Consider the following 14,869-nt stretch of genomic DNA (forward strand, 5'->3'; position numbering starts at 1 on the left):
TCCTTTTCCTTCACCATCCACATGACCCGCCGAGTTTTCACAGTGAGTCTGCAGAACCGGTGACTTTTAATGGGCAGCGATCTCCGGGTGGCCGAGAGCGCCCGGATCCCGAGGGATCTTGGGGAGGGAAGGGAAGCGAGGCCCCCGGAATGGAGTAATTCGTTCATAAAGCTGCTGACACAGCCGGTGGGGTGTTGGGAGTGGGAGGTACCAGCCACTTCCCCAGCTCCTCTGGTTAGAGAAGTGGTTTCCCTGTACGAGATCTCGGTAAGTTGACTGAAAGTGTGATTTAAAATAAAAGGATTTATTTCATTAATAAAATTCCCTGCCTGCGATGGTGGGATTGAAAGTTGTGTCGCACCAACACCCGTATGGGTGAGGAGTGTAGAGGGGCAATGGTGGAGAGTGTGGAGGTTCGAGGGGGAATGGGGGAGATTTAGTGGGGTAATGGGAGGGTCGGAGGAACTTTGGGAGACGGGTGGGACTCAACCCCTTAACGGTGGGTAGAGCGGGGTGGTGTCTTTGGTGGCCAGTAAAGACCGATGGGCTGAATGGGCATGTTTCACCGCAAGGGGCCCTCTTACCGGATTCCCCTGGACCTCACTCTGCCCAGCCAGCGGCCGCTCTCTTTGATTGGGGATGCGCACTGGAGGCCGAGATCACGCCGAAAAGATTATGATACCCTCGGCGCAGATCGGGGAGGAGAGGGGAGTGGGGGAGGGGAGAAGAGGAGGGATGAGGAGGAGTCGAGAATGGAGAAAGGAGAGGGAGGGAGGAAATTGAGAGACGGGGGGAGGGGTGTTCTAATGTCAACACGGTAACAGGCCATTTCGGCCCATGAATCCGTGCCGCCCAGTGTAAAGGTGGGAGCGTGGGGGGGGGGGGGGGGGTTGAGTATAAATCGACACTAGTTGCCCTTCTAACTAGCCCCACATTCCCATCATCTCTCCCCCCCCCCCACCGGAGTCTACACCCCTCAGACACCCAAGGGTGTCTCCGGCCAAAGGTATTCCGGTGTCTCCCACGTCCCAGAGGACGGGGTAAAATCGATGGAAGGGGGAGGCGGGGGGAGCAGAGTGAAGTTGTTGGTCAGCAGGGTCTTGATGGGCCGAATAGATTTGTTCCCCTGCAAGGGTCCGTACTGCTGGACCTCGGCCCGCGCTCCCGCCGGGCATCGGATGGCCCCTTTAATCGGGGACGCGCGTCGAGGAACGGGAGCGCGCCCCGTGCAGCTGGTGATGGCCTCGGCGCCGAGCTGGTCACTGATGGCGATTGTGACGGCGGTCGGAACGATCGGAGGGCGGCAAAGTACGTGAAGGGGAGCCTCAACTCCACAAAGGTGAGAGGGTGGGGAGAGTGGAGGGTCGGGGGAACGGTGGGGAGAGTGGAGGGTCGGGGGAACGGTGGGGAGAGTGGAGGGTCGGGGGAACGGTGGGGAGAGTGGAGGGTCGGGGGAACGGTGGGGAGAGTGGAGGGTCGGGGGAACGGTGGGGAGAGTGGAGGGTCGGGGGAACGGTGGGGAGAGTGGAGGGTCGGGGGGTACGAGGAGGAACGGTTTCCCCGAGACTGGGAGTACCGTGTGGACTCCCATCTCTGACCCAGACTTGCCCGGGGTGTACTTGAGCCCACAGCTCAGTCACCGGATCTCCGTGCCGACATCATTAGGGCCGCGCCGGCGGTTGTAAACAGTTCTCCGATGTCCTGTCACCAGGGAACGCAGACGCTTGTCTTTCAGTCTACGCCAGGAACTCACTGCGTTCAGGGGACCGTATCTCACAGCCGGACAGCACAGGAACCGGCCCTTTGGCCCCCGTGATGTCAGGTTGATTGTCGGAACGTGTGCGACTAAATGTGTTGTCCGTTTAAAATTACAACTCCTAACATTTTAAAAAATAATTAGTGCAAAACTTTTTTTTTAAAGTGAGGCCGTGTCTGTGGTTCATTGTCCGATCAGGAATCTATTGGTTGCGGGGTGGGGGGGGGGGGGGCGGGGGGAAGGGGAGAGAAGAAGCCGTCCTTGTGCCACTGGGGATTTGTCTTCAGGCTCCTGGACCTCCTTCCCGATGGTAGCAGAGTGGTGGGGTCTTTGAGGATAGAAGCTGCTTTTTGAAGACACTGCCTTCATGTCGACTCCTCGATGGGTGGAGTCTGGTACCCGTGATGTCGCAGGTTGAATTAACAACCCTCTGGGGACTTCCTGTCCCCCTCCGGTACCAGACAGTGATGCAAGCAGTCAGAATACCGTCTACCCATAGAAATTTGCAAGGGTCTTGGTGACATCCCGAATCTCCTCAAACTCTTCACAGAGTCCAGTCGCTGGCGAGCCTTCTTCGTGATTGCATCGAGGAGGCTCCAGGACAGATCCTCGGAGATGTTAACCTTTTCCACTCTGACCCCTCAATGAGGATTGGTTCATGTCCTCCTGCTTTCCCCTTCCCCGAGAGCTCCTCACAAGTCCACCTCATCACTACAGAGACCTGTGATGATTGGTGTGCCTCAGGTTTTGATGCTGGGGCCATTATTGTTAAGTTCACCAGGGTTTCTGGTGTCTTACAAAGCTCCATGAACATCTGAGGAAGTCAAGGCGCTGACGTGCTTTCTTCACGGTGCCGTTGAAGTGTGGGGTCCAGGGAAGATCCTCTAAGATAGTGACTCCCAAGCCCTAAAATTTGCTCCCCCTCTCCACCCCTGATCCCTCCAATGATTGCTGGATTGGACACCTCTGGTTTTCCCTTCCTGAAGTCAACAATCGGCACCTTAGTTCTGGTAACATTGAGTGTGAGGTTGTTGGTACACCATTCAGCCAAGTTTTCAATCTCCCTTCTGAACGCTGTCTCACCCCCTTCCTCTATACAACCCACCACTGTGGGATCGTCGGCAAATTTCTATCCAGTAAAAGCCCTGGTATCCAGCACCCAAGGGGATTGTAGTGCCAGATATGCAAGTTTTCTGGTTGCATGAGACCCAGTCTTAAAATTGCCTAATAGTTTAACATTACCAGTAAAAATTCAAAATATTACACCACATCCTGTGGGAAGATGTTTTGGTTCATTGTCGAATTTATTCAGAAATGTGGGCACTCATGAGTATTTATGCACCTAATGTAGATGATGAAGATTTTATACGTGATAATTTTTCACATTTGTCAGAGTCACATGGAAAAATATTAATAGGAGGTGATTTTAATTGTTGTTTGGATCCTATATTGGATAAATCAACTAAATTGGTAACAAAAACTAAAATTACATTGAGTTAATGAAGAAACTGGATTTAATAGATATTTGGCATAAATTAAATCCTAAAAAAAGTATTCTTTTTATTCCCATAGTCATGATTTTTATTTGAGAATAGATTTTTTTCTAATATCTGCATGGCTACAGGGAAGAATTAATTTTGTTGATTATAAACCTAGAATATGATAAGATCATCCTCCACTTTTAATGGTTTGTACAATGCCTGACAAAGAACCTTCACCAAATAAATGGAGTTTAAAAATTCCCCTTTAGATGGAGTTATGTTGTTAAAAAGGGTAGATTTTTCCTATTTTATAAGTAAACAAATTCAATATTTTTTGGATATAAATTCTAATTCAGTAAAGAATTTTTTAATATATATATATGGGAAGCACTTAAAGCTTATTTAAAGGGACAATTTATGTTATTCAGCTAAAATTAAGAAAGATTATTTAAAAGAGACAAATTAATTGGAATGAGATGTAGGAGAGATGGAAAAGGAGTTGCAAAATAAATTTTCAGAAGAAAAAGAGAATGAATTAATAAAGTTTAATTTAAAATTATTCAAACATATAGAATTGAAAACTTAATTCAAAAAATAAATTTATTTCAATGATGTATAAGTTAATACAAAAGAAAGCCCGAAAACTAGGGCTTCATAAATCTAGACAAAGATGGGAAATAGATTTGAATAAAGAAATAGACGAACGGGACTGGATTGGGATGTAGAGAAAATGGGAAAAGTACAATAAATGCAAGATATAGAAAGGTTCAATATAATTTTATTCATCAATTAGATCTGACTCTATATAAATTTATAAAATTGAATCAGACTCTCTTTGGATTTTTTTAATGGTTTAGGGGCAGACACAAAATTGGTACATTTTTGTAGTGTCTTAAAGTTGAACCTTTTTAGTTAGAAATGGTTATATTATTGGAACGAATAATGGGGATTAAATTCCCACAGGATCCAATGTTGTTTTTATTGAGTGATATTATGAATATTGAACCCAAGTTGAAATTAAATACCTATCAAAAGTTTGATCAATGACACGGATCTGGAGATAGAACGATGGTTCACTGAAGTTTAGAGTTGTATACCACTTGAGAAAATGACTTGGAATTTAAGAGAGAAATATTTATTTTGGAAGATACGGAGCCCTTATTAACAAAATATGAGTGTAAACATTTAATTGAGGCTCTGATGCTCCCTCCTCCTTAAGGTCTTCGTATATAAGAAACTTTAAAGCAAAAGGCTCTCCTGTTGAGTGTCTCTTGTACCTGTTCTTACTTTCTTATCTTTGTAGGGGGGTGGGGTGGGGGTGGGGGTTTATTGGGAGGTTTTCTTATCTATCACATGTATTTGTATTGAATGTTTTTCATTCTATTCTTTATTTGTATGGTTATAAATTTATGAATTTTATATAAAAAAAAGAATAAATAGTTTTAAAGGGAAAAGACAGCAAAATGTAAATTGGAAAGAAATATCAGAGTTGTAGTCCTTCATGATGTAAAGTTCACTTTAATCAGGCAATTCCTGTGATTTACATAATGTAAATTCGAAACAGTCGCTGGCACAGACTAGAAGGGCCATAAGCCCTGTTTCTGTGCTGTAATGTTCCATGAAGATATGCCCTCTGGTACTGGAGTCTCCGCATCCACTCTTATCTAGCCCTTTCAATATTGGGGAGGTTTTGATGACAGTTTCATAAGAATTACAGTGCATTTGTGCGTTGTACCCTGTGTATGACAATCATCGGATCTCCCACCTCTCTTCCCAGGACTGGATATTCCTGGCCAGGTTCTGCTTCCTGTCTCAACATGGGAGGCTTCAGTATCATTTCAAGTATCCCGAGGTAGGGTGGGGCAGGGGAATTCCAGGTGGGAGGAAGTGGGACCCAACAGGGCAAGGGAGAGAGGAACGAGGGAGAAGGGGACAATGGGGGGGGGGGGGGTAACCAGGGGAGGAGAGGGAGGGGAGAGGGGGAGGATCAGGGACACACCCTGAGCTCCCACCCACCCTGTTTTCACTCCACAGTCCTCCTGTTGCCAGAACATCCTGCTGTACTTCGATGACATGACACAATGGCCGGCAGTATACCAAAGGGAGGGTCTGGTGAGTGTGGCCCTTCCTCGTCATCCCTTCCACTTGTCCCTCTCCTACCTACCCCGTCTCCCAACTTCCCTCCCATCCAATCCTCCCCATTTTCCTCCTTCCCCACTGAGGGATGAGGGCCCCTTATCCCTCCTCCCCACCCCCATCACTACGCTCCCCCCCCATTTAATTAGTTCCCTGACATCTGACTGAAACTGTGGCCCTCCCAATTTTGAACCACAAGAACATTACAGCACAGAAACAGGCACTTCAGCCTTTCTAGTCTAAGCTGAACTATGTTTCTTGCCAAGTCCTACTGAATTGCACCCAGTCCATACCCCCCATTCCCTTCCCATCCATGTACGTTCAAATTCTCCTTAAATGTTAAAACTGAGCCCATATTCGCCCCTTCAGCTGGAGGCTCATTCCACACCCCCACCCATCTCTGTGTGAAGAAGTTCCCCTGAAATTTTTCCCCTTTCTCCCTTAACTCATGTCCTCTAGTTTGTATCTCACCCACCCTCAGTGGGAAAAGTCGACCTACATTTACTCGGTATAATAATTTTAAATAGCTATTAAATCTCCCCTAGTTCTTCTTTGCTCCAGGGAATAAAGTCCGAACCTGTTTAACCTTTCCTGTAACTCAGTTCCTGAAGTCCAAGCAACATCCCAGTAAATCTTCTTTGTCCTCCTATCTCATTGAGACACTTCCTGAGTTCGGTGACCAAAACTTCTAATATGCCCTCAACGAACCCTTGTTCAAGGTCACAATTTTTAAAACAAACCAATCGTGACTTCCTGAGGTAAAACAATTAACCTTGAAACTCGCTACCCCTCTATCCACACCTCCCGCTGAAACCTCCCTCCCCCTCCGTCCACCCTCCTCTCTCGTCCACATCTCCCGCTGAATCCTCCCTCCCCCTCCATCCACACCTCCCGCTGAAGCCTCCCTCCCCCTCCATCCACACCTCCCGCTGAATCCTCCCTCCCCCTCCATCCACATCTCCCGCTGAAACCTCCCTGCCCCTCCATCCACTCCGTCCACACCTCTCGCTGAAACCTCCCTCCCCCTTCATCCACATCTCCCGCTGAAACCTCCCTTCCCCCTCAGTGAACCTGGTCACAATCTCTTGCAAGAGAATTACCCACTACCTCCCCGATACCCCCGAGCGTAAAGCCCTGCCAAAAGTAGTGGACACATCCCAGGACACCACCAGCAAACCCTCCCCACCATCGAGAACATCGACAGGGAACTCTGCCGTTGGAGACCAGAGGTGATTGTCAAGGACCCACTCCACCCAGCACACGCTCTGTTCCCACTGCTGCCATCGGGAAAGAGATATCGGTACCACAAGACCCTAAAAATGAGTGGAAATTCTGCTTTGCCTGCCAGAAGGAGAATCTCACTGCTGGGAGTGAAGTAGGTACTGATGATAAATCTGAACTTTGATCTATTTCAGGATTGTTATCAGAAGGAGTCAGTTCTTCGAGGTGATGATAATCAAATCATTAATCTCACGACTCGATACACCTGGTCGGGGTGTGAGGTAGGAGGGCAGGGATAATGTATGTGTGATGGGACGGTGCGGAGGCAGCTTCAGTCAGGGATTGGTGGGGGGCAGGAAGTGGGGTCAACGTCTCCATGGATTGGTGTCTTGCACAGGTAGTGACGGAGGGGAACGCCCGATACCTCAGCTGTCTTGGAGGGAGAAGCTTCCGATCAGCCAGGGAACGCTGGTGGTACATCGTCCTGAGCAAGTGTGGGGTAAGGTATAACATTCTGTTCCCTTCTCCCCCCACCCTGACCTCTGGTCCCATGCTCTCCCCTACCATGTCCCTTCCACCGCTCTATAACCCCTCCTCCAGTCCCCTGCACCCCTCCCTGTCTCTGTTTCCCCCCTCCGGTCCCCTACACCCCCTCCCCATTTCTGTAACCCCCTCTGGTCCCCGACACCCCTCCCTGTCTCTGTAACCCCCTCTGGTCCCCGACACCCCTCCCTGTCTCTGTAACCCCCTCTGGACCCCAACTCCCCTCCCTGTCTCTGTAACCCCCTCTGGTCCCCGACACCCCTCCCTGTCTCTGTAACCCCCTCTGGTCCCCGACACCCCTCCCTATCTCTGTAACCCCCTCTGGTCCCCAACACCCCTCCCTGTCTCTGTAACCCCCTCTGGACCCTGACACCCCTCCCTGTCTCTGTAACCCCCTCTAGTCCCCGACACCCCTCCCTGTCTCTGTAACCCCCTCTGGTCCCCGACACCCCTCCCTGTCTCTGTAACCTCCTCTGGTCCCCGACACCCCTCCCTGTCTCTGTAACCCCCTCTGGTCCCCGACACCCCTCCCTATCTCCCTCCAACCCCTTTCTTTCCTCTCCAACACACTCCACTTCCTTCCCTGAGTTCCATGCAATATTTCTGTCAACTAAACCTCCCTCCCTCCACTATTGACCCCAGCACCAGTCTTCTCTCCATCACCTATACAGTCTGACCCTCCTGCCCCCAGAGTCCCGCCATCTCTTGGCTCAGTCGAGATCTCTGGGATATTGACCCTGACTGTGTTCGCCCTCTGTTCCTGACTTTCCCAAGAACTCCACACAGACTAATGTCATGCTCTTGCCCCCACCCCCCTCCCCAGGGAAATGGGTTGCAACTCGACTATGAAATGAAACTCACCAATGGACCCTCCTTTTGGACAAAACAATTCTCCGCTGATGAGTTCGGTATGGGGGAGGTGGGGAGGGAGGGGGGATTGAGAGGGAAGGATCAACCGAGAGAGCTTTTGGCATCTTGGCCTTCATAAATCAAAGTATTGAGTCCAGGAGCTGTGATGTTCTGGTGAAGTTGTATCAGTCTTTAGTGAGGCCAGATTTGGAGAATTGTGTGCAGTTTGATTTCAGGAACCGAGTTACAGGGAAAGTTTAAAAGGGTTCGGACTTTATTCCCTGGAGCGTAGAAGAACGAGGGGAGATTTGATATTTAAATGATGACGGGAGAGACAGAGTAAATGTAGGTCGACTTTTCCCACAGGGGGTGGCTGAGATAAAAACCAGAGGACGTGGGTTACAGGTGAACGGAGAAAAGTTTAGGGGGAAACCTCTTTACACAGAGAAGGGTAGGGGTGTGGAACAAGCTGAGGTGGTGAGTGTGGGCTCAATTTTAATATTTAATAAGAGGAGGGGTATGGGGGGATATGGTTTGGGAGCAGGTCAGTGGGACCGGGCATAATAATCATTTGGGCTAGACTTGTGTTGTCGTGTTGTGTGGGAATGAGGGGGAGGGGGAAAGAGGGGGAGGGGGAACGAGGGGGAGGGGGAACGAGGGGGAGGGGGAACGAGGGGGAGGGGGAACGAGGGGGAGGGGGAACGAGGGGAGGGGGAGCGAGGGGGGAGGGGGAGCGAGGGGGAGGGGGAACGAGGGGGGTGGGGGAACGAGGGGGGAGGGGGAACGAGGGGGAGGGGGAATGAGGGGGAGGGGGAACGAGGGGGAGGGGGAACGAGGGGGAGGGGGAACGAGGGGGAGGGGGAACGAGGGGGAGGGGGAAGCAAGGTGGGGAAGATGTCACCGAGGGAAGGAGTAATGAGGGAGGGAGGGAGGGAGAGTGACTCTAGTCTCTCCTTTGGGACAGGAGCCCCTTCCCATCACTGACTCATCTCCCCACCCCCCTCCACAGGGATCCTGCAGACGGACCTCGTCTTCCTGGCCACTTTCCTCCTGCTTTTCATCATCTCCTGTCACTTCGCTTGTGAGGCTTGTCCCAGGGTTGGGGAGGGAACGGGGTGGGGGAGGGAACGGGATGGGGGAGGGAAGAGGGAGAAGGAGGGGAGGGAAGAGGGAGGAGGGGAGGGAAGAGGGAGAAGGAGGGGAGGGAAGGGGGAGAAGGAGGGGAGGGAAGAGGGAGAAGGAGGGGAGGGAAGAGGGAGAAGGAGGGGAGGGAAGAGGGAGAAGGAGGGGAGGGAAGAGGGAGAAGGAGGGGTGGTAGAGGGAGAAGGGGAGGGAGGGGTGGTAGAGAGGGAGGGTAGAGGGGAGGCGGTGTGGTGGGGAGATTGAGGGATTAGAGGTGGAGAGGTTGACCTCTGACCCTGCCCCCCCAGACCTACTGAGAGAGCGGCTGCTCCTCCACACGACCTTCAGGATGTACCTGGTGGCGTCTGGGCTACAAGGTAAGGGTGGGGGTGGGGAACCCTTCCCTCCCCTGGTTCCCCTCCCCCTCAGTTCTCATCCCTCATGCCCATTCCCCCCTTTTGGTCCCTGTTCCTCCCCTCCCCTCATGACCCCCCACTCCCTTTGTGTATGTTTCCCCTCCCCCCTCCCTCTTCTGGGACACAACTGAATTTGAGATTGGTGCAGGACTGTTTGGTCTGTGTCTGTGTCTGGTGTGTGTGAGGGATGGTTTTTAGTGTGTGAAGTTGGACTCTGCATCCTGTACTTGCTGTGTGTGTGCGTGCAATTGTGTATGCGCGTGAGCGTGTGTACATGCAGCCAGATCTCACTGATCACCCCATGCCGTGTTGCAGTGCTGACTCTACTGTCGTGGTGCATGTACTGGACTGGATACGCAGGCGATGGGGTCGGGCGTCTGTCCATCAAGGTCCTTGGTATGTGTGGGTCAGGCACACGGTCACATCCATGGGTGGGAGGGGTGTGGGAATGGGGGTGGGAGGGGGTTGTGGGGAGTGGGGTTTTCAGACGACACTAAGATTGGAGGGGTTGCGGATGGCAAAGAAGGTTTTCAAAACTTGCAGAGTGGTCTGGACCAGCTGGAAAAATGAGCTAAAAAATGGCTGATGGAATTTAATGTAGACAAGTGCGAGGTGTTGCATTTTGGAAGGAAAAACCAAGAAAGAACATACACAGTAAACGGTCGGGCACTGAGGAGTGCGGTAGAAAAGAGGGATTTGGGAACACGGATACAGAATTCCCTGAAAGTGGTGTCATAGATGGACAGGTTGTAACAACAGCTTTTGGCACATTGACCTTCATAAATCAGAGTATTGAGTCCAGGAGTTGGGATGTTATGGTAACGTTGTATAAGACATTGGTGAAGCCAAATTTGGAGAATTCTGTGCAGTTTTGGTCACCGAACTACAGGAAAGATCTCAATAAGATAGAAAGAGGGTAGAGAAGATTTACTGGTATGTTGCCCAGAATCAGGAACCGAGTTACAGGGAAAGGTTAAACAGGTTTGGACTTTATTCCCTGGAGCGTAGAAGAATGAGGGGAGATTTGATATATAAAATGAGGGGGAGGGACAGAGTAAATGTAGGTTGGCTTTTTCCACTGAGGGTGGGTGAGATACAAACCAGAGGACATGGGTTACAGTTTAGGGGGAATCCTCTTCACACAGAGAGGAGTGGGAGTGTGGAACAAGCTGCCAGCTGATGAGGTGAACGTGGGTTCGATCTTTTAAGAATAAAGCAGGAACCAGGATGGGAGGGGCCTGGAGGCACATGTACTGGAGGCAGGTCGATGGGACTAATGGAATGATGTTTTAGCACAAACTAGAAGGGCCGAATGACTGTTTTCTGTGCCGTAGTTTTTTCTGGGATGGGGAAGTGTCAGTCGGTCAGGGGTCGGCACCCTCTTCCCCCCCTCCCTCACTCATTCTCCCCCTCTCTCCGCAGCAAAGTCCCTGAACTCCCTTGGCTCCCTCGTATTCCTGCTCCTACTCATCATTCTCGGGAAAGGATTCACCGTCACCAGGTGGGGGGCACTGCGCTGGCGGGGGGGGGGGTCACAGGGGCTGGTAACCTGTGACCTCAACCTCTGAAATGTACGCGACCTCCCACATCCACCTATAACCCTACCCAACACCCCTCACCCCCCCCCCCCCCACGCAGTCCATGGCCACATTCTCTTCACACCGAAACGGGCCCTTCAGCCCCACACCCTCCTGCCGACCCAGTCCCTTCCCTGAACTCGTCAGGTTTGTATTCACCCCCTCTTCTCTCCTCAGGGGCCGGATCAGTCGCTCTGGGTCGGTGAAGCTGGTTGTGTATATGACCCTCTACACCATCACACATGCTGGCCTCTTCATCTATGAGGCAGAGGTGAGGCTTCATCTGCTCCCCCCCACCCCGCCACAGGACACGACCAAGGTGAGGTGAAGAGTGCTCCAGACCACAGTCTTGCTGCTGGGAGATTTTGTGGCCTTGACGGAGGATGGAAAATGAGGCTGAGTCAGGCTTGTGAACCAGAGGGACCGTGGGGTTGATCTGTTGAGGGTGCCATGCAGGTTGGCTGGGTAATTCAGAAGGCCAGTGGGGAGCCAGGAACCGAGGTGATGTTGGAGCTCCGGGAAGGAGATGATGACACGGTCAGGAAGGATGTGGATGTTGGTGGTAGGGTTGGGGTATCGGAGATGGCAGCTTTCAGATCTGTCAGCGAGGCCAGAGATGGCGGAGAATGCACTGAGGCAGGTGGGGAGGGTTAAATCAGGTCCGGGCTGCACAGGGCATGTTCCCTAACAGCAGGAACCTCTCCCCAGCCAATCACAAATTCAATCAGGGAATCATTTAAAGACTCGGACATGCACTTCATGGATTTTCTTGATGCTCTCCGTATTGCACAGTCAGTTTGTTTACTTTTCTTTATTTGTTTACATGTCATGTGTTTTTTCACACTATCAATCAGTGCCAATTCTCTCTGACCCCAGGAAAGAGAATCTCAGGGCTGTATGTGATGACATTATGTGTTTGACAATAAATCTGAAATCTCCTTATTTCCCTCTCACCCCACTCTCTATCTCTTCCCCTCACCTCCTCCATACCCCCCTTCCCCAGTTCTTTGATCCAGGACAGGTGCTGTACACGTATGAGTCTGCAGTGGGTTACGGACTAATGGTGCTGCAGTGTGTGGCGTATCTGTGGTTCAGTTACGCTGTCTACACAACCCTCAAACGCTGGCCGGAGAAACACACCTTCTACGTCCCCTTCTACGCAGCCTACTCCCTCTGGTGGGTGTTTCCCAATGCGGACCCAGGGGATGATCTCCCCTCTCCCCCACCTTGCCCTCCTCTCTCCCCCTCCCCAGTCTGGGCTCTCTCATGTTGACCTCTCCCCCTAGGTTCGTGGCGGTCCCCGTCACGGCGCTGATCGCCAACTTTGGCATCGCCAAGTGGTCCCGGGAGAAGATCGTCAACGGAATGCAATTGGTTGTCTGCCTGTACGCCCACTCCGTCTTCCTGGTGAGTGGAGGGTCCCAAGTCCCTCTTCCCTTCCTGGATCCTTCCTCACTCCTGCCTCCCCCACAGTGACATTCCCCTGTCCCTTGGGTTGAGGGGTCATGGAACTTCCGCCTCCCACACCAATGCCTTGTATCCATCTGATAGGTCATCACTCGCCCTTCAGCAGCCAATCAGAACTTCCCGTACCACGTGCGCACTTCCCAGATTGGATCGGCACGCGGATTCGTCTACGCCGAGGACAGACACTTGGACCCTGCGGGCATTACGGATATCCACTCCGGACTCTTCACCATCTCCACCACTCACAGCTGCAGCGAGGTGGGGGGAATAGAGGGGAGAGAAGAGGGAGGCAGAGGGGTGGGAGGGAGAGAGAGAGGGAGGGAAGGGATGTGTGAACACCTCTCCCCACACTGATCCTTTACGTTTCAATCACAGATCAGTGGAGCTCTTGCCGAGATGGACTTCCCATGGGAACCCAGCTTGCCGGTGGCTATTGGCAAACACCGTGATATGTCGGTGGACCCCAGCCCTCTCACCGTCACCCCGGTCACTCACTGTGGAACCCAAGGAGACGGTCTGAATGTCCCAGAGCTGAGTGTGAATCAAGTCAACTGTTATTAGAGGTGGAGGGAGCTTCCCTCTGTGTCTGACCCCGGGAGTATGTGATGGGATGAGGAGGGAATGGGTGAGGGGATGGTTCCAACTCTAAATATAGTGTCCCAGTAAAGCTGGAGGTGAGAGTCCACTCAGTTTTTACATTTCACATTCCATGCTGGGATTTTTGAGACATGACGGACCATTGGGGTCAAGGGAACACCAATTCCTTGGTTACAGGGGTCAGTGGGTTTGAAGTGAACTCCCCCACCTCAGAGTTTGCCTGATCTGATCCTGTGGAATATCCACAAACTGTAAAATGTTCAATAAACTCATTTGTTTGTGAAGTTGTCTCTCACCACACACTTCCTTTCCTGTCACTCTCCTCCCTTCTCCCCTCCACTTCTCGACCCCACTCTTCTTCCCCTCCAAATTGCTCCAATCCTTTATGCCCCTCTCTGCTCTGACCTCTCCATCTCTCCCCCCCAAACCCACCCTCGCTGTCCCCCATCTCCACCCTCACTGACCCATCTCATCTTTCCACAAGCTCCCCCTCCTCTCCATCCAATTTGTGCCCCTCTCCCTCGTTGCCTCACTCCCCTCTGGGCAACCTCAGCCATCTCACCCTCTCCCTGCAGCAATACCCCCATCAATCTCTCCACCTCAACATGTCAGCCAAAATAGCATGGATCTCCTAGAGGCTGCCCATTCCCTCACACATAAAGACTGCCTGCAAATTGGAGACACAACACCTCATCTTCTGACTGGGCCCCTCCAACCGGACGGCATTAACTTCTGTTAAACTCCAAACTTCTTCCTTAACCCCTCCGCTCTGCCTCCCTCCCCGGATCCCTCCACTCTGCCACCCACCCCCAGATCCCTCAGTTGTCTTACTCTCTCCAACAGAGGTGCAAAATTCGTTTTGGGGAGGAGAATCTTCCCCTTCACTGTATCTAAGGTCAGTTTTTAAATAGAGTTTCAACACAGCTTTTCAGAAGAGGGAAATTGCTCTTGGAGGAACTGGAAGTACCAAGTTCTGGAAACAGCCCCCTCTCCCGTCTGCTACACCCACTTATCACCTCGACAAAGACACAGCAATACAAACGCAACACCAAGAAATGGCAACCGTCTTCTCAGATGGGTCCTTCTGTCTCAGATCCAACCTTCAAGGACGATCCCTTCTCTCCAAGATGAGATGTTGCAGGAATTCACAGCACACCAAGGGCTACAGAGGCCTCCAAATTCCTCCAGGATTCGACGCTGCTGAAACTGACCTAATCCCTTGCATTTGTTTTGCACAGTGAGACTAAAAACATGGAGCTAAATAATTATTCATCTGTCTTACCTGTAAAACGATCAAGTGAATCTCCCTCAACACTGTCCCATCACACACTCCCGGGGTCAGACACAGAGTGGAGCTCCCTCCGCACTGTCCCATCGCACACTTCCGGGGTCAGACACAGAATGAAGCTCCCTCCGCACTGTCCCATCATACACATTCCCAGGATCAGACACAGAGTGAAGCTCCCTCCACACTGTCCCATCACACACTCCCCGGGTCAGACACAGAGCAAAGCTCTCTCTTTTCCAGGTGAATCCTGCTGAAGCAGTGTCCATTGAGACTATGCAGAAGTGCCAGGTATAGGTGCATGGTCAGTGAAGCAGACTGAGGTGAACTCATTGCCAGGCCCCACAATGGCCAATAACGCTCCCTCAGAGGCTTTGCTGAGTATTGAAGGCCTCGTTCGCCATGCAGTCCCACAGTGC

At 51.5% G+C, this 14,869-nt stretch overlaps 1 protein-coding gene across 1 annotated transcript; it reads left to right on the forward strand.

Annotated features, from left to right (window-relative positions):
- The first annotated feature begins 69 nt into the window (after positions 1 to 69).
- LOC138751234 (transmembrane protein 145-like) lies at positions 70 to 13,446 on the forward strand. The gene is made up of 17 exons (XM_069913266.1): positions 70 to 267; positions 573 to 817; positions 928 to 1,339; positions 5,015 to 5,089; positions 5,272 to 5,349; positions 6,789 to 6,875; positions 6,992 to 7,093; positions 7,961 to 8,045; positions 8,996 to 9,067; positions 9,417 to 9,485; positions 9,840 to 9,920; positions 10,947 to 11,025; positions 11,279 to 11,420; positions 12,105 to 12,277; positions 12,388 to 12,508; positions 12,653 to 12,826; positions 12,944 to 13,446. Exons 1-17 carry the CDS (start codon positions 70 to 72, stop codon positions 13,127 to 13,129), a joined length of 2,379 nt encoding a protein of 792 aa, XP_069769367.1. The 3' UTR covers positions 13,130 to 13,446.
- The last annotated feature ends 1,423 nt before the right edge of the window (positions 13,447 to 14,869 follow it).

Source organism: Narcine bancroftii, unplaced genomic scaffold (genome assembly GCF_036971445.1).
Source record: "Narcine bancroftii isolate sNarBan1 unplaced genomic scaffold, sNarBan1.hap1 Scaffold_94, whole genome shotgun sequence".
Taxonomy (NCBI): domain Eukaryota; kingdom Metazoa; phylum Chordata; class Chondrichthyes; order Torpediniformes; family Narcinidae; genus Narcine; species Narcine bancroftii.

Bases quoted from the DNA above. Each gene is read 5' to 3' on its own strand.
- LOC138751234 (XM_069913266.1), top strand. From the start codon at position 70: ATGGGCAGCGATCTCCGGGTGGCCGAGAGCGCCCGGATCCCGAGGGAT. The intron at 8,046-8,995 runs GTATGGGGGAGG...CCCCCTCCACAG, and splicing joins ATTCTCCGCTGATGAGTTCG to GGATCCTGCAGACGGACCTC. The intron at 9,068-9,416 runs GTGAGGCTTGTC...CTGCCCCCCCAG, and splicing joins CATCTCCTGTCACTTCGCTT to ACCTACTGAGAGAGCGGCTG.